Below are 26,980 nucleotides of genomic sequence, written 5' to 3' on the forward strand. Positions count from 1 at the left end.
AAACGATTTTTTGTAAACCCTTAAAACAAAATTCCACATTTATGAATGATGACAATGTACAAGTACACAGTATTCGAAAAATCTTTTCCAAAAAAGAAGTCTGGTTTATTACGAAAAATATTGTTCAACAACGTGCATCTAATAATTAAATGAGTGCTTTAGACCTGGGCAATCAAGGCTCCAGTCCCTGGTTACCCGACCAGCTGCCCTCAGCTGGTCACAGCGTCCAGTTGCTCCTGGATGGCATTCAGCGCAAAGATGGTGCTGAAGCACATGCCCACGGTAGCCACCTCCAACTGGCTGATGTTGTAGTGCAGCGGCAATCGCCACAGGACAAAGTGATTGAGCAGAACGAGCAGGGCCAGGCCAAGTGACCACCAGTGCTCGTCGACGATGGCAATGCGCCAAAGGCAATGGACATTCCACAGAACACAGAGGCCCAGTTGGGCGGCATCCAGCTTTATGAATGTGGCACCCAATGGACTGCGACTGCTGCCAAACCACAAACTGGTGACTGCAAGTGCCAGTACAGCGCTCCACAGTCCAAAGGCCAGTCGCTCCCAGTCGGCGCCGAAGAAGTCACCCATTCGGGTGGCCGGATTCACGGTCTGCAGCTCACCCACCACCAGGGTGACGAACAGGACGCAGGAGTAACGCCTCGACTTGTCGCACAACAGCCGCTGCACTGCACCCGGATTGGGATGGGTGTGCCGCAGCAGGCAGAGCAGGCTGTGGCCAAAGTAGATTCCAAAAGCGGCCATCGCCTTGCTGCCGGTGCTCCGTTTCAGTCCAAAGCCGGAGATCACGGCCAGGACGAAGTGGATCAGACACAGGGCTAGGCGGGAGGTGCCACCACTGGACCCCGGCAAGGGACCATGCATCAGCGGAGGTCTTCTGCTGGTCACCATTGTTTTGACTTGATAGCGGTCACGCCGGTTGCCGGTTGTTCCACCTCAAAGTGGTGAATCTTCTGTCCACGTTCTGGACATGCGACTTCTATTCCTCGGCCAAGTCCAGTGCCAATGTAACGGCGGTTAAAGGGTCTTTAGTCAAATTCTATTAATTATTTGTTGAATCAAAACAATAACAAGATTTTCGTCGATATTAAATCGGTATCGTTTTCCCACTTTTGCATGGATTTTTTAGGTGGTTTATGGCTGAATTGTTTTTCTGGACGTATATTCTCGATAATTTAACGGATTCGGCAATAGTGTGGACAGAGTCTTGGAATCTATCTGTTCTAAAAACATCATTGCAACAAATTCACGAAAGTGCAGTTGTACTTAGGAAGAATAAAAATGTTCAGAATAGATAGTTAATCATACATTGCACTTTAATTTAATAAACTAGCCATAACGTAGACAAAAACGAATACAATTTTTTTTTATGTTCTAGTACTTTTGTATTATATAGCTAAAGTCTAGCCAATTTAATGCTCAACATTGATAAGGTTGTGAAAATGCCACTGTTGGTACTTAAGCTTAAATTACTGGTTTGTTTAAGTTTCTGAACCCAATTTAAATAAAACTGCTAGTTGCATTTTGTTCCATCCCTATGGTATTATTTTCAACTGAGCTTTTTCATATTTTCAGACAAGGCGAAACGGTCACACCGCACCATTCAGTCCAATCGGAATCGCACCTCGATAAGACCAGACTAATCACGCCTCTATCGATTTCTTATAAGAAAGGAAAACGAACGAGCGTGTTATCGAGTGCAACATTTGCGATTTGCCCTGCTGCGCGCGTGCACTTTTTATTAAACTCCCGTATAAATCAGATATCCGTGTGCATTTCGAACGCGCTTCGCCAACACACACACAAAAATTAAGTAAAAAGTATAACACGAATTGCGAATAGCGAAAAACAAAAGCTTAAACCGTCGAGTGTGAAAATTTCAAGCTAAAAGCAAAGCGAAGCTAAGGTAAATTTGCAAGCAGTCTCTGTTTTTTTTTCTCGTGCTATTTTCTACTTCTCATCTTCCTCCCGCATCCTTCCCCCTAAACCTCTTCCCCGCCCCCTCTCCACGACCGCCCCGCCCCCATACAATTGTGCAACACACGCACGCACACAGACGCAAATGGGAGGCTTGGAGCAGTTTCAAACCACCAACAAACACGCACACATGCCCAGCCACACGCGCGCATATACATATACCGATATACATATGCATACATACAGCTGTATGTGTACATATTCCAATAAGAACGGGCCAAGACGTGAAATGTTTTTTTTTGTTGTGTGTGCATACATACATTAATTGCATTAAACGGGCAAAAAAAACACAAAAAAAAATTGAAATTAAAAGGAGGAAAAAAGCGCAATGTCAATGTCCGCCCATGCCCGTTTCAATTAATTTTCCTGTCGATTTTGGGCCCCAAAAAAAGAAGGAAAAACAACAGCGAAAATACGCGAGTGCAACGGGTAAAATAACATGATACACACAACACATGTGTGTGTGTGTGTGTGTGTGTACATTATATATGTATACATAGGCAACATTTTTTCTCTTATTAGTCATCTTTGGTGTGTGTGATGAAAAGCGATGAAATTTCAGCTGAAGCTGTACGTACGTACATCCCCAACAAACAAATTTTTTTCGTGTGCAAAAACCAGCAAGAACAAGTGAAACAAGAAAATAATAATCGAAAAAAGGCTGCCAAAGGCAACTGAAATGGAAATATCAGTAAAATTCAACAAGAAAACTTTCGTGTGTGTGTGTGTTTGTGTGTGTGCAAACAAGAGATTTTCTCAAAGAGAGCCGCACGTAAATTACGGTTCTCCTCGTCCTGCGTATGTGTGCTTGTGTGTGTGAGCGGCAGGACACCAAAAGCTACGAAAATTTTCATGCTGTAGCAGCAGCACATAACGGTTCTTCCTTCGCTTTTCTCAATGTGTGTGTGTGTGGGTGTGTGTATGTTTCTGTTCTGTTTTTTCTCCTTTTATATTTTTTTTTGCCATGCTCTGCTGCTGCGCAGTCGCTGCCGACGTTAAATACACAGTCAGAAAAATATGACGATTAATTAAAGAATTTCAACTATTTTAGTATGATATGTCGTTGAGGTTTTTATTTGACATTTATTATTAAAGTAAATGGTATTTTTAAATGATTTCAAAGAGTTAGTAAATCCTTGTAATGAATTTGATTTGTTTTATGCTTTCATTCAGATCAATATCTGTTACATTTCTTTTCTATCAAATTGAAATGTTACGCAGCATGGGTATCATATATTCTGCATACCAAACTATAAAAAACTATTTATCTATTAAATATGAATTTATAAAAACCTTGTTTCTTTCTGTGCGTTTCTTTGAAATTTGTTTGTCCAATTTGGCGCTCTCTCTCTATATTCCAGATTTCTCTCTCCCTCTCTCTGTCTCTTTCCCTCTCTCTTTGTAGCCTCCTTGCGTTTTGTTGTCCTTCGACTCCTGAGCTCTTAACTCCAGGGACATGCCACAAGGTTCCACTGTGCGCGTGTTTTCGTTCCGAGAGCTTAGACCCAAGGTCCCTGGCTCATCTCGTCACTTTTGCTCCTTATTTCTTATTCCTTATTATTTTTCCTTATTCTGAATTCCCCATGATCCCCTTATTGCCCCAACATCACACGCTCAACTCCCCCACCCCCAAAATAAATATAAAGGAGAATTCCACTGCATTCCCGCTTGCATTCTTCTCAAACTGCCCGAATTCCCACGAGGAGCAGCCAAAAGGTGGCAAGTGGCGAGCTGCTGCCGGGAAAACTGCTGCAATTCATTAATAATTGCGGGGCGTCCGTCCAATGCAATCATCCAATAATTGCTCCATCGGCGTTCCAATCGAAGCGATTCGCCATTGACGTTCCGCCACTCTGCATTTCGAATTCCGAATTCCCATTCCCATTCCCCCTAATTAAAGAGCAAATGGTGATAACACAACGTTCATGCGCCAAGCAATTTGTGATACTTTATTCTGAATCATGACAATTTCTGGAAGATTAAGTTTCTGAAATTGTTTTCTGTCTGTGTATGGTAATCCACCACTCACTGCAATATATTTATGGCGTCCATCCAAAAAGTTGATCTAAAGCGACAGCTAATTATTTAATATACATATATGGAATTTTATTCCAAAAATGATGGTATATAAGACCTTTGAAGAGAGTTGTTTACCTTTATTTCGAAAGTGTTTTCACTATCATTAGTTCTTCTTCTATTTTTGTGTGCAGAAAAGAAAAGAGCCTACATGTTTAGAGCACTGAATGTTTTTCAATCGATCGTTCGATAGAACAGGTGCTTCTATTAAAAGTCCGCGTGAGCTGTTTAGTTTCTTTCGCCCAAAAATTGCCCAAAAATTTCCAAATGCTCCGCATAAACATTAACGCAATTTTAATGCTGTGGAGTGCATTTTGTTTCGACTCGAGCTCCGTTTTCTGTCATTTTAAAATGCACCAATTGAATGGGCGACCGTTTGAGTGATTAGCTATGCAAATATGCAGTGTGACAGCTAATCGGCAATCGGTTAATATTTACCAGTTAATTACTGGCACAAACCCCGCACAGGTGCAATTCGCAGGTGAAATAGATGGAGGCATAGGTGGATGTTGGCACTTTTTTGACCAATTAGCTGGGCGACAATTGCTGAAAGTGGTAACCAGAGGCTGTGTGGGAATGGCCAATGGGAAATGAGTCACACGAATGGCCACAGACAGCGCAGAACCTGATAGAATTGTATTGTGGAATACAATTGAAACGAGCGGTGAGAAATGAGGGAAAGAAATATAAAACATAAAAATAAATAAGAAACTACAAAGAACAGATAGAATTGAATAGTAAAGCAGCCGCCAACACGCAGAATTTTCAAAGCGAATAGCAAACACAAAAGATGCTCGGTCGGTGTGTTTTTTTTTCTGTTTTTTCTCTTTTCGTACACACAAATTGCGCTAATAATAGCGAAAAAAGGCGGCAGAAGAAACTATTAGAAGTACAGAGAGTTTTTTATGTTATTTTTCAAACGCAAAAATAGGAACGCGAGCATAACAACACGAATCGGAATACTTAGAAAAACACACAGTATACTCGGTGGAAATGTTCCGTGAATAAGAATATGAAGTCAAGTCGGTTGCACTTTGCCCTGTTGCACTTAAAAAAAACAACGATTCCCATTTAAACTGCAAAAATGGCAATAAAAAAACTCATTGTTCAATAACGTCAGTACTTAGACTTTTATTGAAATGGTCACAATAAAGATCGTTGCTGCAATTAAACCCTATAGTTTTAAAGTTTATATGCTTCAACTCGAATGGGATTTCAGTTATTAAATCACCACAAGAGAATTTGCTTATTTGTATCATTTAAACTCGTACAAAAAGAGCAGAAATACTGAAATACCTATATATCGCACCTAGATAGCATGTGCATTTCATTTTTTAATCAAATTAAAAGGGAAATATATTTCACTTTGACCTGCATTCCACAAATGAAAGAGCTTTACTTTTTCGTACATCAAATAATTAAATCAAACTATCAATCTAGATGCATTTGTACACAAAAGAAATCCAATCGAATGTAGGTTATTTTTAAATACTTTAAAGAGAGCTAGTTGTGAGCATGGCATTGTTGAAAAAGGCAAAGAACATTACATTTCATGTGTAGCTTGTTTGAACAAGGCTTGAAATTCCGTAAAATGTTTGTTCCACCTTCGTTTTTGAAATTATTATAAGGAGAAACTTGTTTGACCTGGATTCCATGAACGATTGCCATTTTATTAATATTTTGAATGCTGTTTAAATATTAATTTAACCCATTTGAATTTTGAGTAAAGTTTAAGGGAACGCTTGTGTGCCACGTAATGTCAATATTTTTGTTGGGAATGCACTGGCGTACGTTTAATATACTGTTCGTACAACTATGTTCGTTATAACATGAAATTTAAACACACTAATTATATATTAACAATGTACATATTTTCAATATGTAGAATATTTTTTAAGGCAATTCGTTTTTCTTTCCTTTGATAGATTTGATTTGGTTTTACAATAAGCAAAAAATCAAGTATACGTATAGTAAGCCAGTAGAAAAAATTACGTATACGAGAGGTAGGACAATACGAAATCCATTCTCGCAATCAATCAACTAGAAACGATAAATATATCTTTAATCTAAAAAACGTATATTAATTTTTTGTATAATAATAATTCGCTTGTTCTCTGTTGCTTTCGAAACAAAAATAGATAACAGCACAAAGGATCTTTGCAGTTGAAGGGAGGTAGCAGTGTTATTATTGTGAACACAGCTGTATGTACATATATACAGTTATCCCCAACAGTTTCGGGTCAATTGACTTTTAGTGTAGTGCTGCAAACACACACACATATACAACTCTGCGTTTCGTTTTGCTTGGGTTATGTGGGTGTGTGTGGCTGGTGTGTGTGTGTGTGAGCAGAGGCGCAGGCAAAAAGGAAAAAGCTCGCAAAAAGTAAAAAGCAACACGGCAACTCTGCTGACGTCGACTGAGGCAGCGGCAGCGGCAGCACACGCAACAAATCGCCTGAGCCAAAGCCAAAGCCTAAGCTCACACAGATACAAGTGTGTGTAGGTGTATGCGTGTATATAGGAGAACACAGACACGGGCACTGTTCCTCCCTCGTCCTTGTCCACGTCTTCTCCTACTCCCACTCTCACTCCCTCTAACACCACCTGCCCACTTCTGTTTCTCTCTCCTCTCTCTTTCCACTCTCTCTATCTCTGTTTTACCCAAACGTCACCGCACGGTGGGCGTGATAAGCTCAAACACTGAGCCTTGATTTCGCAACGCTCTATGGCTTGAGTTTAAGCAATGTTTCCATAAAATATCCATAAATATTTTACGGTATGCGTGGGCCTGCACTTTGTCAATAAAGGAAGTGCCATTCACACAATGAAAAAATGGAAATTGTTATAAATTTGTTAATTTTATAGCCCGATATATGCGTATAAAGTTGAATATGCATTTAAATGATTTAATGATTTAACACTATAACAAAACAGTTTGACAGCAGTGGTAGTTAAACACGGACCACTGTTACAAAATTGTTGTAAGCTCAGTGTATGTTTAATTCTTATTAACTCATATGCGACCGCCTGATTCTCGATACCTCCGGCTGCCTTTTATTATTTCCTTGTTGTCAATGACATCAGCATCTTTTTTTTACGCCAACCCATCCCGTTGTGACCCATTGTACTTGGCATTTTTTGCCGTTTCTGCTTCATCCTTCGCATCCTTTTCTGCTGCAGATGACGTTTCGGGCCCAAGAAAAAGGATGCGTGCTGATGAAAGTCGGCAGAGGAAAAGGCACTAACCAAAATAAACATAAAAGGAAACTCACGTTGGCCTTTATGAAGTGCCCAAGTTGAAATGAAAAATTTGGGTACCAATTCAAATTTTCGCCCGTATTTAAAAAGCAATTATTTGCTCAATCATAAATCGAATTAAATTTGTAAACGAAGTTTCATCAGAATAATCTATAAAATCCATCTACTATTTGTACACTTTTATTTTGATGATCTGAGAAACTAAATTCATAACATTAGTTTAACTAAATATATGTTATGTTTTTAAGTTATTAATACTAATAAGAAATGCTATTTTAAATTGCAACAAATTAGTTAGTTTACTAACTTTTCTTAAACTAGCGAGCGTAGTAAATGTTATCTTATCAAACATCAAACGTTCGCAGCTACCCATCACGTTTATTTTTGTTTAAGTTTTTCGGTGTTCGCCTTTCATGAGGACGACGTTGCATTGTTTTCATTTTTATCGGCGTGACGTTGTAGCTGCTTTTCCCGCTGTTGTGTTGCTTATGCTGCTGCTATGGCTTTTGCCATCCTGTTGTTCTGTTGCTCGTGTGCCAGCAACAGGACTCACAGGACTCAGGACACACAGACAGGAACGGCAGAGGAAGAAGCAGAATTAGAAACAGAAACAGTAGCAACAGAGGAAATAGAGGCAGGAACAGTGGGTGGCATAGGCATCCACATCCACATCCACATCCACATCAACATCGTTTTCGTCATAATGACCGACTAACTGAGTGACTGCGTACGTCTGTTATCCTGATCCTGGGCGTGCGTGCGTGTGTGTTTGTTTTTTCTTTTTGCTGCCAGGCTCTAAATGCGCCTGTATCGTATCTCTCTGTTCGTGCATGCGCCTCAACGGCGGTCAGGGTTGACTTTTTGCAGGAGGAAGCAGCCAAAATGGAGGAAGATACAGGGCTCAGGACTCAGAGCGGAGCCCAGGAGCCCAGGCAATGGCAATCACCCCTTGGTGGCCACACGGAAACCCTTGTAACCCTCAAGCCAGCGCAACGGCAACGAAATTAAGCTGAATCCCAGCCAAATCCGCTCGCTTCTTCGGTCTTATTGGATTTCTACATTTGTATGAGTGTGTGGGCGGGTGGGTTTGTATGTGTATGTCTGTGTGTGTGTGTGTCACTGTGCTGGGGAATCGATAAAGCATACTTATTTGGATTTTTGGTGCAACATGCTTTAAACTTCGTATACACACAAACAGACACAGCTACAGATACAGAAGAACAAGAGATGCACAGAAAGAAACATTTACATTTTACATTTCTAACGAATAAACGAAGCAATACCATTTTCAATACCATGATAGGTACTTTAAATCACTTGTGTTTGAAAGTTGGCAGTAAGGGAATCTTCCGGAGTGAATTCATTTTTGGATTTAGGACGTACTTTATGGTGATTTTAATACCATAGTGATTTCTGTGGAAATGTAATTATTTAATTGACCTGCGCACTTGTCAGCGTAGCTTTTCTTTCCGTGTGACCAGTGGGCACGGTGTGTCATATTTCAGCGTTATATGCTCGGGCACCCCACCGCACATAACCTCAAACCGCGTTATGGCTGCGCCATCAAAAGCTCCGCTGTCCTGCTCTCTCTCTCGCTCTCTCTCTCTGTCTATCTCTCTTTTTAGCCCTCTCCTTCGTCCCAGTTAGACCAACTCGAGATTAGCTTCCGGTGGGGATATAAATCATCTCTCGGTTCGTTGCTCAAGTTATAAATATTAAATATTCAAAAGCGACTTTTTCCCATCCTTCCTTCATCTCCAGCTGAGTGTGTGTGTGTGTGTGTGTGTGTGGAGTTTTCCCTCTGCATGCTTTTGTTTCGCCCTTTCGCTTTCAGCTTCGCACTTTAAACAGCTGCTCCTGCTCCTGTTCCCGTTACCATCCTCCCCCCTCTTTCCGCACCCCCGAGACCCCCCTCGTATTCTTTGAACGCACTCTCCCGAAGCTTCGTTACAGTTACTTTTGCACACATACACTGGCGGTCATAAAAACCGCAACGCGAATGAATGTAACAACAAAAACCACTTGGGGAATTCCGTTCTGGGGCTCCCTGTGTGTGCGTGCGTGTTTTTTTGTGTGTGTGTGTGAGTGGGTCGAGAATTTCGAACAAAGGGAATCCAGGTTAAAGATTATGCTACTTACTTTACCTAAATTAACCCTTCGCAGCACCGCAAATCAAGTAATACTCAAACAGTCCAGATTCTATTAACAGTTTTTTTTGGTTTGGGAGTTTTAAGAACTTGGCGAAAATGGAAACCAATGGTTAAAATAAATTGAAATTCAATTGTATCTGTAGTATTCCAGTTTTCATTCCTGTTTCAAAAATTGAGTAATTTACATTGTAAGAGTCCATGGATCTTAACTTTAACCATAAGAAGATTTATTATCATGCGTTCCCAGATTGCCACCCATTTTTTTACCCGGAAATATGGCATTTTTGCATACAAAAGTTGAATATTTCAGTAGATTAGTAAGGGTATTCGTGTTGGCCTTCGTCTATTGTGGGTTTTTGCCCCAGTCGAGTGCATAGTAAAAAGTTGCTTCCTTGTTTCTGTTGCTGTTGTTATTCGCCTACTGTTGGTGTTGCTGCTTTTCTGTGCTTTGCGTTTGTGCTACTTAACCTTTTTTGTTGGCAGCATTTTGCAAAGTTGTTGGCCAAAGTATTTTATGCTGTACGACGGAAACTTTGCTAAGTGTTGTTGTTTCACTCATTTTGATACCCCTTCAGATGATGTTTAGCCATTTATGCACATTTATTATAGATTAATGGATTTTAGTATTTCATATTTATCGAGTCGGGAAAACCCTAGTGCGCATTTAGTTTTCATATTATCTGAGTCTCACAAATGCAATGTTAATACTCCAATAATTTCTTTAAAGCAACCCTTTTGCCTTTAAAACCTTCTAAGCACATGCTTATTAGGTAATGCTGTGTCCTAGATCCCAAAGGGTATTGCAAAGTCGCATCCCGGCATTCTTGGTGCCATTTTTCGTACATGTTTTGGTCATGCCGCTTGATTTTGTGCTCAGCTCTTGGCCATCGAGTGGCGGAGCTACTTTTCCTTTTGGCCTCCCTTCGCTTTGATTGTGTGAGTGCACTCAGCATGCAAACAATGCCGTTAGCCAGCAACAAAGGCGGTTGCTTTGGTTTTGTTGGCTGGCTGTGTTTTTGTTTTGCTAGCTGCTTTGCATAAATTTGCACACACAAAGCGGGCAACTAAAAAAAAAATAGAACTGCAAAAGAAAACAGAGGAGAAATCGCTGAAAAAACCAGCGTAAGAAGAAAATTTGGCAAAGCTGTTGCAGTTTTTATGACCGCCACTGTGCGACCAAGGATAATGGCAATGATGATGACGTTGCCTTGGCCGTTTATCCTCGTTCCGTTGGCTTTGTCAATGACATGTCCTTTTCGCCCCCTCTCTTTCATTCAACCCAGCTTGCTATCTCTATCCGATGCTCGTTGCTCGACGTGCGTGTGCGTGTTGCTGCGTGCGTATACGTGATGTTGCATTTTACGGTTACTCGTTAAAGTTAATGCTTTTAAATAGCTTATAGGTAATTTGTTGCTGTCGTTGACACCTATGGCAAGCATTTTACAAGATTTGCACGAGTGTGTGCGAGTGTGTGTGAGTGTGTGTTGGGTGATTGCTTAAATGTGGTCACGATACAGCCATCAGCTGTTTGCACCGAGTTAAGCCGCATTTGCGGTGTTCGAAATCATATTAGTGCCAAATCCGCTCAATCTGAAAGGTATTTCGTTCAATATTTGGTTTAGATTCTACTATGTGCATATATTTGTTGAGCAGTTTAGAGTAAATAAATGGATTGAGTCGGTCAAAGGTTTTAATTTATGTAGATAGGGCCAGTATGATTACATTGAACATGGCCAGCTGAATACATTTAATTAAGCTTAACTATGTTTTCATTTCTCTATTTCATTACGACTCCTTCTAGAAGTTCCTGCAAAAGTTGCAAAGTAGATACGGTCAGTAGTAGTTCAAAAAGCAAGAGATGCCTGGATTTGATTAAAGTGCTCTACCTTTGATTTAGGAATGTAAGCGATGGGATTCATGTAGATAGGAACAGTTGCAGTCCACTCCTGACGTACTTGCACTTAACTATGCAAAATGCAAATGTATCTTGATAATCGGTACAGCTGGAAAGTAACTGTCACACGAACGACGTCTAGTGACATTTACTGCTAACTAGCTTGAGTAGATTGGGACATTAGTTCACCGAGAACTTCATTTGTGTCGCCACTTTTGCTTGCTGCTTAATAGGAGGGATTTATTTATAAACAATTGCATGCGCATTTTAGCTGGCCACTTTGCACACCTTTGCCTGAACCTGTGCCACCCACCACCCATCCACTACACACCCATACACACCCACACACACACACTTGAAACCGCCGCCAGTTGAGCAGCCAGCAAGCAGTGGACTAATGCTAATTGCCGGGTGGAAAGCAAAAGCAAATGCAAAGCAAAGCAAAAGCAAGAGTGGGGTGGAAAGCACATAGAACGAAGCACACACTAAAATTAGGTCGAGCAGTAACAGAGCAGCACAGCCAGTAGAATACAATTTGCCGAAAATAATCTCGCTGTGCGACAATTTTCATGCACCAAACAAACAATACATACATACATACATATACAAATACTCATGCATACACACACACTCATAGGATATGAAAAATCGCTCAAAGTGAAAAAAGTACTTGAGTTATTGGAGCAGGCAGCCGCAGAGGGGCGGGGTGCAGGAGGGGGTTGGGATGTTGACGAAGGGGGAGGGGGTCTTAGTTTGTAAGATGAATGGGGGCGTTGGGGTCTTTGGGTGGGCAAGATCGGTGGCATCGGGGGGAAGTCGGGATGCCGAGAGCTGTCAATCAAACGGACACCAAAAAAGTGCGAGGCGTTGATTTGGACTTGCTTTTTCTTTCATTTTTTTTGTTGGTTTTGGTTTTGGTGTCGCCCATTTTTTTTTGGTCGCTCTTTAGAAACAATATATTAAGTTAAGCATTCACTTGAACAATATATCTGTACGTGAAAGCGTGTGTATCTTAAAAGCTAAAGCTGGTTCTTGAATGCCTATGAATGTGCGTGCCACATGTTTGTGTCCGAAATTATGATGCTATTATAAATGTGCAGCTAGTTTTGAATTGGCATTTATAATTTGTATAGCCGGGTACTTGTAGAATAAAGCGACAGTATAATATTAATTAAGTGAAAAGTCAAAACAAATTTCAAATCTGTGTCAAGACAGGTTAGCATCAGTAAGTGTTGAATTTATTGATGAAACAGGATACATACACACTCTTTATTATGCTGTGGTTAGTGGTTATCTGAATATTATGTTCTTTTCAAAAGTGCAACAGAAATCAATCGTATTGCTGCAAAATCACTTAGTGAGACGCCTAAAAGCATTGCCTACTTTTAAACACCTTCATAAGCGATTTAAGGTTTCCTATTGAATTCTAATTTGTTTTATGGTTTTTTTCAGTAATCTAGCCACGCAGAATATGCGTCTGCCCTTTTATCCATAACCGATTTTCACTGTAGCCTTTTTCGTGCGTGTGTCCAATGCTTTTTTCCTTTTTTTTTTGACATGTGTATGTGTTTGTCTGTGGACCTTATGCCGCGGGTAACTGTACACTCTGTTTGCGTCCTAACGGTAAAAATTGGCCAAATGGCGTGCGACCAGCGTGTAGAATAATTGCTAGCGACAGAACGAGACAGAGTGTATTGGTATTGGTTCAGCAAGGAAAAAACCAAACAAGAAAATGAAACAAAAAAATCCGCTTCAAATTTCGAACAAATATGTTTTTAACGCCCGTATGTGTTTCGCTTTTTTTTTTTGTTTTTTTGCCTTCCGTTCCATTTTATTTATGTGAAAATAAAAATTTTTTGTGTGTGCGTGCGTGTGTGGTTTTGGAGGGGTGTGGTGGGAGGTGGGAGGCTCTTTTGTGGGTGACATGTGCATACAGGGGGGTGGGGTTTTTTGGTGGAGCTGTTTGTTTTTGGGTTATTTGTTTCGGACTTTTTTTTCGTTTTTTTTCGTTTTGGCAACAACGTGACTTCATCATCATACAACATGATCATTGTCGACGACTGCGTAACGTGAAAAACAATTGCATGAATATTTATGTGTGCTCATGTGAGCGTTGTTTCCCCTTCTGCGGTTTTTTGTGCAAACATTTTCTAGCCATAGCCGTATAGCAACGTCGAAGGATTGCCCGGCAAATTGGCTTCGGCCGTAAAATGCGTTTTTCGTTTGCGTGTGTCAGCCACACACAGTTCCATTTTTCCCCATTTTGTCGCTAGCTTTATGAATTTGTTGCCTCCCTTTTTTGTTGTTGATTTTTTTTTTATTCATTCGGTACTGTCTCACCCTGTTTTGTGTTGCCGCTGTTACTGTTGCTCAGTCGCAACGCATTTCTAACTTAATTATTATAATTAATTGGCGGCAGGAACAACCACTGAGCCGAAGGGGGCATAAAAACCATATAGAGGCGAACAGGGCAACACGCAACACGCCCACAAGTGGGCTATACGCTATGCGAAATGTAGTTCAACAGGCGAAAATGAAAATGAAAATGGAAATGGCTGGAATGTTCCAGCATTTTTCGACCACTTTGCAGGGAAATCATTTAAATTAGCCTCTCTAACGCTCTGGCGCGATTCTTACAGCCAGGCGACAAAAGCCTCCAGTTTAGCTGAATAATTTACCATTTATAAACGCCGTTTTCCTTCATGTGTTTGCTCTGTGCTCCAGTGTGGCAAACAATGCCACACACACACACAGACAATGGATGGCGTAATACTAGTGAAAAAACGTAAAAACGTAAAACAAAGAATAACACGTAAATGTTTGTTTATAAAAATGAATAAGAACAATTGCTAAGCCATTTTGTGCGCATGAAAGCGGAATTATGCAAATGCAAAGTAAGCCAAGAACATCAACGCGGATAGCATAACAGTTTCGCACTGGCTGCTGTGCCAGTCAGCTTTTGTCCGTCGGTCTGTCGTGGGGACCGTGTTCCATTTCCATTCCAGTTCGAGGCCGCCTTATACCCCTCAGCGTAGAGTAGAGTATAGTCGAGGGGTATACTGCATTCGATGCAATGTATTTAATAGTAAACAAAAGCTTACAACCTTATTCTGTAAACTAGCCATGTCCGTAAGTCTCCCTGTCCGTCCGTATAAAACGTATGGTCTCGTATAACACCAACTGCAAATGTGAGTTCTAAAACCAGAATTAACTTTTATATAACCATTAAAAAACCGAAGCACCTAGTACTCAGTGTATCCCACTTGTGATTGCATATCGAACACAAATATTATTGTCGTGTCGCTCTGTTTTCAATAACGCTCCATTGTTCGCAAATGCAAACAGCAATTGTTGTTGGCGGCAGTTCGAATGTTGATATTTAACTTCTTTCTTTTTTTTTGTACCACCAGACACCGCAAAGCAAACACATAAACATGGAAGCAAACAGCTGCTTTTTGCTGACCCTCTTAAGTTTGTTTTGTTTCATTTGGTTTCGCTTCGTTTCGTTTCGGCTTGGTTATGTAGTTCGGTGTCTCGCCTTTTGTTCTTGCCATTGGCATTCGACACACTTTTTAATTAGTTTTGCCACATATCGCAAATAGTTTCGAGCAAACACAGCACTTGGCCCGCTTTAATTAAAGGTTCGGATCGCTTGATTTGCATTCAACAATAAATATTTACACATTTGCTGTTTTCTCCTTTTTTTTTCTTTGTTTTTAATTAAGTTGCCGAGAGCTGCGAGACTGAGCCGCTGCCGTATCTGCTTTAATTGTGACGGTGGCAACCCTAAAACACCGACACCCCATGCATATTTGTATTTTCGCAAATTGTGATACAAACAATCGAACGCAAAAGATGCAGGCATGCATGTATTTACTTGTTGGATAAACATTGGGAATACAGAATGCTGAATTTATGGATTCAGATTCAGTTTCGCTCGAAATATTACAAACGTGTGTGGGTGGTTGGGCAGTTTTTTTCCCTCCTTTATGGTTTTGGGTTTTTTGTTGTGGGTGGCCAGACCTGGCACACATGTTTATCGCATGATATAAACCACCGAGCAACGTACAACAATGCCAGCCAGAATTTTAAACCGCAATCCCCGCCTAGCCATGTCCGTCTAAAACGAAAAATAAATACCAAAGAAGCGGAACGTGAACGAAAATAACAATTGCAGAGAAATGGACAAAAACAAAAAAAAAAACAGAAGGCAGCCGGAAAAAGTTTGTCTCTATAGGACTGACACCTGTACAAAGCGTCAATAAGTGAGGCCAAGTGGGCTATTAAATGCTAAGTTAATGGGTTGAACAAATTGTTTTTACCAGTTGGTGTTGTTATTTTCCGCTGTTGTTCATTTCGCTTCGCTTGAAGTAGACGCATAAAATGCATTAAATGCCCGCCAGTCGTCTGATCGATTATGTGTGGGTATTCAATTTGTGTGGCCAACAACTTATGTAAATCCGGCGATAAGCGAGTTTGCGATAAGAGCGAGAATTTAGGCCAATTACCTTATCGACGATAAGGTCAAGATCAAATGATTATGTATTCGAAAATAGTGCGAAAAGCGCAAACGGCCAAGCCTTTTATGAACTACAGGTTTCGATAATAATTTATTCCAAGAACTTGTGCTACCGATAAGCAAATAAGCGATGAATGCGATAACAATGAATGCCTAGTTCGACTGAAAGCTAGCTTTTAAACATTATAATATCCCGTTTGTAATTCTATTTAACAAATTGATAAAGTGTCCAATTCATCCGATTATTTGTGTATTTTTATTAAAAGTCCCTAAACTTGAACTTCTAAGGCCAAGGGCAGGGGGAATATTCTCCTTATAAATACTTTATAGTTGAATGCCAACAGTTTGCACGTTTGCGACTTTTAATGAAGGCGTATACACGCGTGCCAATATATATTTATTGCCATAAATTGTGCAAAAACATTAGCACAAATTACAATTGACATCGCGATGGAGAAACGAGGCAGAAACACATGTGTGCAGTATGCAGTGTGTGCGACTGTGTTCATTACGCGGTCAAACTGTTTTATTTGCATTAAAATTGAGGTTAATAACTATGTCGCAAATTTATTGCAACTGTCAATGCATATCCATTAAAACGCTTGCGTTCAATTTGATGCGTCAAATGCTCGATTAGCAACCGCGCAACCAGCCACAAAACCACCGACGTGACGTCGCCCTTCCAATCATTTGGTCATTACGGCATACGGCCCACTAAATTATTAATGCCGCTCTCTGGCTGAGTGCTAATTTGAATTTGAAGCCTCTGCGGGTTTTCGTTTTTGGTTGTCAACCTTCCGAAATCGGAATCAACGCCATCAAAGTTAAGAGATACTCAACGATTCTGTCCGTCCGTATGAACGCCAAGATCTAAGGATCTATAAAAGCTAGTAAGTTGAGATTAGGCAAGTAGATTACAGAGCACCCGTATTTTAAATTAAGATACATTATTTGCAAAAAAATTGTATTTTTATGGTGTTTTGTCATTGATTTTTGATAGCTGTTTCTTATCAAGTAAGTGACCAATAGAACTTAGTTATAGCTCGATCAATGTCGTAGGCAAGCCAGTGCAATTCGAACATATATCTTCCCTCCGGAAATGGCAGTATTTTGGTGACCTTATTATTTATGTGATTATATAACATCTGATCCACCACAATATCATGCTGAAATGATTATGAGTTGAATATTTACTTTATAAACCTCGGTTATACCTACGGTATAGGGGCAAGTGTGGTTCATGTTGGAATGCTCTTTGAAAAAACTATAAAAGAAATTAGCAATCGGATTGGGATTCGGCGATTTTAGAAAATTGCACGCGTCTACAGTCATATTGTAGAGAAATGGCTTATAGCCATTCAGACGTTTATAGAGGGCAAAACGCACCTGAATATATAATATAATAAAATATATACATTAATAAATATGAATATATGAATTCCATTCAATATACCTTAACTTTGGTTACGGGTAGCTTTAGGAGCTTAACTTTAAGGGAACAATATTTGTAAGTACGGTTCACAGATTTCAGATAACAATACTCGAATAAGGCAAAGTCCTTATCCAGAGACTCACACTGCACGTTTGTAAATTCCACTAGGGCATAAACCTAAAAGTAGCTTTTTAAATATGGTTATTCAGCGATACAAACTTACCTCTGCCAAGTAGTATGTAGTAAACATCAGAAAAACGACGAAAACATGCCACCTGACTGCCATTATATCTTTTGGTGTTTATAGAAAAATTCAGTTGTTCTATTCTTTTCCAAGTATTATTTTTTGTATACTTACTTTCCTTTTATGATAAACGTTGAAGTTAACTATTTGCTTGTGTGATTTGCTGCGTTCGGAATTTTTCCCTTCGAATCCCTTTTTTTGGAGTATTGAACCGGCACAGACTATATCTTTTACATTCAGACTTCACGACCAAATCGGCAATAAGCAGGAAAACGACAGCGGAAAAACAGAGCTTGCTGGTGGTTGGATTATTGATGTATACATTAACAACGTTCCAAATTAACTCAGTTACAAACCATCAATTAAAATAAATAATACTATTCGAAATTGGTCTGTTATTATCGAGAAATATACTGTCATTAAAATAGTTTCTGTTTCAATGGTTTTATTTATTTATTTATTCGGTTGGCAACAATTTGCATAAAACTAATTTGTATATGTTATTTTACATAAAGCTGGCAGGAAGTAAAATCCTTTTCCATAGACATAAAAATACTTTTTGGTGAGATCAAGTTTTTATACCTGTTACTCGAAGTCACAAACCAGCTACGATCAAACAAGACGGACCAGAAACTGACTTCATTTTGGCACAACTACGTTTGGGCGCTCGTTACCGATTTGTGGCGCCCACCGTTGCACATTCTGCGCATTATTGCACTCGGGAGATTTCCGTAACGAGTGCTTATATAATTTCGCCGACATGTGAGCCGTGCTTCATACGAAATGAAGACATGCCCATTTATGCACATTAATGTGTGTACAACGTATCACACAATAAATTGCACATTGGGGACGAGCCCCTCTATTATGGCAGTGCAATGCACACATATCGCTCAACTGACAGCCGGAATTAATTCAATAAAATCCGTAACATTTTATGTGCCATTAATTACGGTATTAAATGAAACAAGACGCCGTTGTTGTCTAATTGGTTTCTAATTTAATTGATTGGGAACTATTGTGGAAATTTCCATGTTGCACAAATAAGTGTGTATTGTTGGGATACTTATACAGATTCGCGGAGAAACTCACACACGATCTAGAGGAGTATCTATATATTATATTTAAATTGATTTTAAACAAAAAAACGAAACGTTCGCATAATTGCCTTTTAATAAGCAGTCAAAGATACACATTCTAGGTAAATATACATTTCTATATATACCAGATGTGTAACAGATCGCAACAGTTGGTTGTGGTCACCGCGGAAACTTTTTAAATCTGAATACAAATTGTTAATGAATTCAATGAGCTAAATATTTGTTTTTATTTTATTCTACCTTATAATCAATTATAGACACAATAACTACATTTTAATTCAATCAATTGAATGGAAGCTAGAAACAATAATAGACAGTTCGTTTATTCGAGTGTCCACTGTAGGTCTGATATCGGCGAAAAAGTAGCACAGACTTTGTAAACAAAAAGTTGTATTTCATTAGCCCGCTTGGCGATGTTTCACCTACAATTTCCGTTGTCTTCTAGCGAGCATTCATACTCTTCTTTTTCCCTGCGGGTTGGAAGGGGAAGGCCCTCCTATTTCGTCGAGTGTAAAATGGGGGGGGACACGTTCGGCCAGGAATGTCGAACATTTAGCCCCTTGTTGAGGGTGTGCTGATGCGATCGTGTAAACGCAAAAATATGCGCAAAGCCATAAAAACCTAACAACAGGCAAACAAATGAATTATATGCATGAAATTAGCTGTGTAGGCAATGATAAAATGTTGTTCTCTCCAATTTGCGAAACTCGTTTAATAATTAAAAATCAGCACACTCACACACACACACACACACTCAAGTTATTTCGTCATGGGTGTATATCAAATTTGTATTTGCATAAAAGCAACTTTGTTATTAATATCAGTATGCCATTTTCGCTGTTCAACGAATATTTTGCACGTTTTACTATCGACTGTTACTGTCAATTTCAAAGTTGCAAAAAGTGTTGCCCATAAAACTGTAATCAGTTTTCGGTTGTAATTGTCTTCGAGTGATTTTAATGTCTTTTTGTGAAATGCACCAACATGAAACTGAGTCGTTAACTGACTTTGTTAGAAAGTAATTGATTTTGAGAACGCAACCACGCTTACTTCTTCATTTTGTATGTTATGAGCTGAAAGTTAAACTTACTTACTAACTTATTTATAAACTCTAGTAACATTATGAGTAGAATAGGTTAAACCCAATAGTGTCGACTTGTTTAGAACTCTCCTAAAGAATTGCTAAAGAATTTACCATTCGACTTTGTTCTTTTCGTTTACGTATTCAACTTGATTTGCAATGAATTAAAAGCAGTCGGCAGGTTAATTTTTTGCGTCATTCCATCGCCTGTTCAATTTGGAAGCGACAGCTGACTTTAATTTGCAGCTGTATATATGTATGTGTACATTTGTACATATATGTGGCGGTACCACGGGGCGGATGGGTGATGTTCGCTCGGCAGGACGCACGTGTTTTTGGCTCGTATTGTTTTACTCCGCCACACTCTGCAGTTGTCAGTCTGTTAGTCAGTCAGTCAGTCAGTCTGTCAGTTAGTCAGTGTGTCAGTTAGTCAATCTGTTAGTCAGTCAGTCAATACGTCACTGGCAGACGACTGGTAGCAGTTACCGTACTGTACTCATCCGTCAGTTAGTCTGTCTGTCCATCCGTCTGTTTGTGCAACCGCTGCGGTGATTGTTAGCGCTATATTTATTCAGACGGCGTTGATTATTTTTCTAATTTATCCGCACATATTTGCATTTGTGCAAGGAATGACAGCCAGTCAGCCATATGCATGTATGTACATATGTACATACAAATGTATGCACAATTGCGAAACACTGCAATTAATCAAAAAAGCCAAAACGATGCCAAAAACGTCGAGGTGTGTGAAAAAGGTAACAGGTTGTGAACAGTACGGTCATGCACATATTAACTGTAACCTGACACCCGTCGTGTGGCTTTCGTCACTAGCCTTTTTTGTTGTGGCTTAAAACGAATTCCATTCAATTTGAATGAAAATCTGCATGGTTAAATGATATAATCACATTCTTTTCAGTATTTCCAACTATTTTATTACTACAAATGCCGTTTTTAATAAAAAGTTTGTGAGATTTCGAACATTAAAAAGACATAGCTTTGTCTTTGAATATTTCGTCACTAGTCTTCAGCTTTAGGAACTCGTATTACTGCAGTTTTCGAGCTTACAATAATTACACAACCCCCTGAAGGTACATATAGTATGCATATATGGTTTCCGTCGCTCGGTTTAACCTTCAGAATTTGTAATGCCCTTTTTAACATGTTTCATTACAGCCACTGACATTTAAAATGCGTATAAATAACATAAATAATGTATTTCTGGCGTCTAGAACTAAATACCTTCCGAGTTGTGCCACTTTGTTATTAACATCACCGTTGTCAATGTGTAGATAGTATTTTCTATTGTAATTTCAGCAGGTAGTACTCGTACATACATGCATACATACATGCATATTTGAAATTTAAACAAATAGTATAATTTGTGAATCTAATTCGGTTGTTGATTTACTGTTGCAGTTGCCATAAAATGATTTCTCTTTCCTCATTTCTGACTAATAAACCGCTGCAATTTCGTTGCAATTGTTTAACTGTAAATGGCCACCCACACACCAGCCAAATTGCTGTGCGTGTGTGTATGTGTGCGCAGCACAGTTGCGGTCAAGAGAATAGAACTTATTAACATATAAATTGTATTATATTGGTTCTACATAGAATTATTTACACAAATATTTGGATAATTTGGCTCATTAAATGGGATTATTTTGTGGTGCTTCTGTGAAGATGGCCAAAATGTTTGTATATTCCATATTACCATAATATTTAAACCACAACGTCTCTGATTCATATGCTTGTTATGAACAGGAAATAATAATAATACAGATGCATACTATGTGCAACATTTGGTGGTCGGGACTCTTTTATTTTTAATACCAGCCGTGTACTGAATATAAATACAAATGCTAACTGGGTGTCAACATTTCTCATTGCAGAGCGCGTGGAATAGCAAGCAGCGAGAGAGGGTAAACCCGCGGACGAACCACCAGGACAAGGACAAGGAGCAGCAGCAGTAGTAGCAGCACCAGGTGGTGGAGCAGGAGCTGGCGCGTCTGGGGCAGTGATACGTGATCAACTCTCAGGTGGGAAGGTCAGCAGCAACCAGCAGCCAGCAGCAGTCAGCAGTCGAGGACGCAGGCGGGGCAGTCGGAGGATCGGGCAACCATGTCTTCGCCGGCGGCTCAGAGCAACAGCAGCAGCAGCCAGTCGCAGTCCGCAGCCCAGCAGCAGCAGCAGAATCAAAAGGCCAATGTCAACAACACACACGACAACAAGAATGCCGCGGCGACGACGGGGACAGCGGCGGGATCGGGTACGGGATCAGGATCAGCCGGAGCGGCAGGCTCGGCGGGCACACAGCAGCAGGGTCAGGGCGGCACTGGTACCTCGAGCGGCCCATCCAGTCCCACCAAGCGCAGCACAATATCGACAAAGGAGCGTGTGATCGACAGCGTGGCATTTCCGCCTAGCCGTAAACTCACCTGCGCGGATGTGTTCGACGCACGGACCGGCAAGCCGCAGCACGATGTCCTCAAGCAGCACTTCATCCTGGAGGGCAGGATCGAGGAGAGCGCCGCCCTGCGCATCATCCAGGAGGGCGCCACGCTGCTGCGCACGGAAAAGACGATGATCGACATTGAGGCGCCGGTGACGGTGTGCGGCGATATTCATGGCCAGTTCTACGATCTGATGAAGCTATTCGAGATTGGGGGCTCGCCGGCGACCACCAAGTATCTGTTCCTGGGCGACTACGTCGATCGGGGCTACTTCAGCATCGAGTGCGTCCTGTATTTGTGGTCGCTGAAGATCACCTATCCGCAGACGCTGTTCCTGCTGCGCGGCAACCACGAGTGCCGGCACTTAACCGAGTACTTCACCTTCAAGCAGGAGTGCAAGATCAAGTACTCGGAGCGCGTGTACGACGCCTGCATGGACGCATTCGACTGCCTGCCGCTGGCGGCGCTCATGAACCAGCAGTTCCTCTGCGTGCACGGCGGCCTGTCGCCCGAGATACACGAGCTGGAGGACATCCGGCGGCTCGACCGCTTCAAGGAGCCGCCCGCCTTCGGCCCCATGTGCGACCTGCTGTGGTCCGATCCGCTGGAGGACTTCGGCAACGAGAAGAACTCGGACTTCTACACGCACAACTCCGTGCGCGGCTGCTCGTACTTCTACAGCTACGCCGCCTGCTGCGACTTCCTGCAGAACAACAACCTGCTGTCGATCATCCGGGCGCACGAGGCGCAGGACGCCGGCTACCGCATGTACCGCAAGAGCCAGACCACCGGCTTCCCCTCGCTGATCACCATCTTCTCGGCGCCCAACTATCTCGACGTGTACAACAACAAGGCGGCGGTGCTGAAGTACGAGAACAACGTGATGAACATCCGGCAGTTCAACTGCTCGCCGCACCCGTACTGGCTGCCCAACTTCATGGACGTGTTCACCTGGTCGCTGCCCTTCGTGGGCGAGAAGGTCACCGAGATGCTGGTGAACGTGCTGAACATCTGCTCCGACGACGAGCTCATGACCGAGGAGAGCGAGGAGCCGCTCTCCGACGACGAGGCGGCGCTGCGCAAGGAGGTGATCCGCAACAAGATCCGTGCCATCGGCAAGATGGCGCGCGTCTTCTCCGTGCTGCGCGAGGAGTCCGAGTCGGTGCTGCAGCTGAAGGGCCTGACGCCCACGGGCGCCCTGCCCCTCGGCGCCCTCTCCGGCGGCAAGCAGTCGCTCAAGAACGCCATGCAGGGCTTCTCGCCCAACCACAAGATTACCTCGTTCGCGGAGGCCAAGGGCCTGGATGCCGTCAACGAACGGATGCCGCCGCGTCGGGATGCAACGCCCTCGCCGGCGGAGGAGGGCCAGAAATCACTGTCAGCCGCGGCAGCAGCAGCGGCCAATGCAAATGCGAATTCAATCAATGGATAATTCTAAGTCAGTTAGCACCAGCTACAGCTGCAGCTACATAACAGTCAAGTTAGTCAGTCGGATCGATGGGTCCTCTAGGGATCCGGTTGATCCGGTGGATCGGAGGATCGGAGGATCATGGATGGTATCGCAGGAGGAGGAGCAGCAAAGTCAGTTGGTAGTCGACAGTTAAGCAGCGAACGGTGGGAGGGAGTCAGCAAGTACAGTTCGGAACATAGGAATAGTCTCAAGTTCGGCTCAAAGAAGATAAACACTGGGCATACAGACATAGAACACAACAAATTGCAAGATCGTTTATAGTATAGAAGGCGAAATGGATCAAGGATAGTAGGGAGCAAGAGCAGAGACACCACCACCACCACCAAAACAACAACAACAAAAAGAACAACAACAGCAGCAGCAACATCAGCCACTACAACAACAACAACAAGAGGAGCAGCAGCAACACAGCAAGCGTTAACGAGTACTTATTGGTATTAAATGCAAAAATGCAGAACAACAACACCCCCTAAAATGGAAGCTAATTATAAAGTTGAATGATTATAGAATTACATATATATATAACAGAATATATATATATATATATATATATCAAAATTTTTGTGCAACGTTATATCAAAAGAGCAAATGTAAAAGCTAAGCAGAAAAGTATTACAGTGCGCATGCGCGCCTGTCTTTTGGCAAGCAGTTGACAAGAAAGCAGTAGATATGAAGCAGTTGCCAGTTGCGCGCATTTCCCCATTCAAGAAGAAGAAGAAGAATATGTAGAAGAAGAAGATTTAAAGAGGCAAACCAAAAACACTTAATAAAAGCAAATTAGGTAATTTAAATTATTTGCTAACAAATTGTAAGACGAATCGAAAACCAATCCTTCATCTCTGTAAAGTCAAACCAAACGAAGTGACAAAACCAAACTAGAACTAAATCTAGCATCTAAACTGAAGCCGAAGCGAAAGCTGAGGCGAATTCTACTACTTTCGTTGTGTGGCGTCTGCGGCGACTTCTTCTCAACAACAACTAAAGAAAAACAAATTCAAATTCAAGTTAAAGAAAATGATAGAAACAAGAACAACTTCCTACAACAACAACAACAACAGCAACAGCAGCAACAATATTTTACTACAATATTTTAATACAAGAACAAGAAACGACTGAATCTCTCTCTATCTATCTAACTATCCGACTCTTTCTCTCTCGCACACACAACATCAAAAACACCACAAGCACACGTACACATACACACACACAAACACGCAAAACATACATACACCAACAGGCAGGGCGATGATCCAACTCAAAGTTGATTGTCCCTTGCCAATCGTTTATCGGTAATTGTTTATCGTCGCCATTGTCGCCTCACACTCTCTCATCTGGTGATTGTGTATGTGGTCTTTATATACGTGCCATCTTTGTCGTAGTCATTAGCTGAATATATAATTAGTACACTTGCATGGGCTGCAGCGATGCAGGCGCCAGTGCTGAGTCAACCCACCCTCCTTCTCCACCGGCAGCCGGCCAGCAATCGAAATAATCATTATCGAACCTATCGAAATAATCGAATCTCAAGGCGCGTCGATAGGCTGTTGTCCAAACTCTTCCCCGCTTCCCTCCAGCATTTGCGTCTGCTTCGTCCTCGTGGTCGTGTGCAAATCCTTTTTATACTTAATGGAATTTTAGTTACTTTTTAAAGTCAATGAGAAGAAGATGTAGAGGAGAATTAAAGGGGGATATGCAGAGAATAGAATAGAGCAGAGCTGAAAAACAAAAAAAATAATTAAAAACGCGAAGCCTAACTAATGAAGATGTAATTAACGTGTGCAAAGGGAATTTTGTTATTTCTTAAATTTTTTTATATTTCTTGTTATCTTTTTTATAATTTGTATTTATTGTAAACTATTTATATATATACATATATACACACACAATCAGCAACACACATAATATAAATACATAAGTATATATTTATAAACTAAATTGTTGTTTCTACTTCATTATTGTTTACTACACCTTTTTCTATAAGCGTTAAGTAATTTAATTAAATGAATTTAATAAAATGAAAACTTAAACAAACAAAAAACCGCCTGCAGCCAAAAAGGGCAAGGGGAAACGTTTTCTTAAACAAAAATAATTATATTCTACAATAAGTCGTAAGGGAAAAATCATTAACAACAAAAACAGAAAAAAAAAACAAATACAAAAACCGAACTATGTGAATTAACTATTAAGTTTAAATTATACAAGATGAAAATTAAACCAAATAACGTTTACAACCATTAACAAAAATAATATGTTGAAACCAAAAAAAAGCAAACAATTGTGCAGCATGCAAAAACGCAAAAAAAGAAAAAAACTTAAAACAATTTTTCAAATTCGACAAGACAACAAACAAACCCAATTTAAAGTTTAAAGAACATGTAATACAAAATGCAAACTTATAGCAATTTGAAGTACTTTATAAACAAATATACATACATACGCCTAAGAGAACGTATATACACATATACATATATATATATATATTTGAAATAGTTAAGGGTCGAAGTTGGTACAATATGATTATGCGCACGACTCATTTGCGAATACAAACGATACGCTAGCCCACTTTTTCGAGTGTAAGCCGTTGGTTTTCAATTTGCAAACAAGGTTTTAGTGTAGTAATAGCTTTTGTGACTTACTAACGTGCAAATTGAGAGTGTAACTACGTTAGTTCGATTTGTATTGACCAATAAGCCGTGCGTATAGGCCAAGTATGAGACGAAAAGAGAAGGAGACGAAGAGCGGGCAGCAGCTAATCGAACATGATACAAACACAGGCATAAAGAACAGAAAATGCGAACGCGATGTGAAAAGTGCAGCAGCAATCAGAAGGACAGTTAAAAGTCGGTGACAAACTCAAATTATGTTGATAGGCACCCATATGAACACACACACCCACACACACAAACACATACCGCAGCATTGCTTTTTGCGAGCGAGGGGATGGACATTGAAAGCATGCTCGGCGAGCAGAGCAGCAAGAAGAAAGCACTTTCCACTTTCCGCTTCTTCCTCGCGTGTTTTTTGCCTTTGCGCGGGTGCCCATGCGCATCAGCGGCTACGTCATCAAGCAGTTAATGGTTACAGATGATTTACATTTATATATATTTACATATATATATATATATCTATATATATATATATATAACCATATACAATATAAACGGATCTAATGTTAAGCGTTTCACACACGGACACAACAATTTACAAGACGTTTATGCATTTCGATTCAATGAAAAATCAAGAATACGAATAATACAAATATTATAAACAATAATTACAATAAAGGATTACAGCAAGCAAGCTCTTACTAT

At 40.7% G+C, this 26,980-nt stretch overlaps 3 protein-coding genes across 3 annotated transcripts; 1 reads left to right on the forward strand and 2 right to left on the reverse strand.

The window, feature by feature from the left end:
• Positions 1 to 69: 69 nt before the first annotated feature.
• LOC122624432 lies at positions 70 to 1,183 on the reverse strand. Its single transcript, XM_043803966.1, has one exon. The coding sequence runs from the start codon at positions 906 to 908 to the stop codon at positions 210 to 212; it is 699 nt and encodes a 232-aa protein (XP_043659901.1). The 5' UTR covers positions 909 to 1,183; the 3' UTR covers positions 70 to 209.
• Positions 1,184 to 1,656: 473 nt separating this feature from the next.
• Positions 1,657 to 25,831, forward strand: LOC122623768 (serine/threonine-protein phosphatase 2B catalytic subunit 3). Its single transcript, XM_043803091.1, has 2 exons — positions 1,657 to 1,923; positions 21,638 to 25,831. The coding sequence occupies exon 2, from the start codon at positions 21,867 to 21,869 to the stop codon at positions 23,628 to 23,630; it is 1,764 nt and encodes a 587-aa protein (XP_043659026.1). The 5' UTR covers positions 1,657 to 1,923; positions 21,638 to 21,866; the 3' UTR covers positions 23,631 to 25,831.
• LOC122623769 lies at positions 16,902 to 17,711 on the reverse strand. Its single transcript, XM_043803092.1, has 5 exons — positions 17,682 to 17,711; positions 17,547 to 17,614; positions 17,345 to 17,500; positions 17,110 to 17,277; positions 16,902 to 17,057 (listed from the first exon to the last, which is right to left on the reverse strand). Exons 2-5 carry the CDS (start codon positions 17,607 to 17,609, stop codon positions 16,902 to 16,904), a joined length of 543 nt encoding a protein of 180 aa, XP_043659027.1. The 5' UTR covers positions 17,610 to 17,614; positions 17,682 to 17,711.
• Positions 25,832 to 26,980: the final 1,149 nt, after the last annotated feature.

The sequence above is a fragment of the Drosophila teissieri genome, chromosome X (genome assembly GCF_016746235.2).
Source record: "Drosophila teissieri strain GT53w chromosome X, Prin_Dtei_1.1, whole genome shotgun sequence".
Taxonomy (NCBI): Eukaryota; Metazoa; Arthropoda; class Insecta; order Diptera; family Drosophilidae; genus Drosophila; species Drosophila teissieri.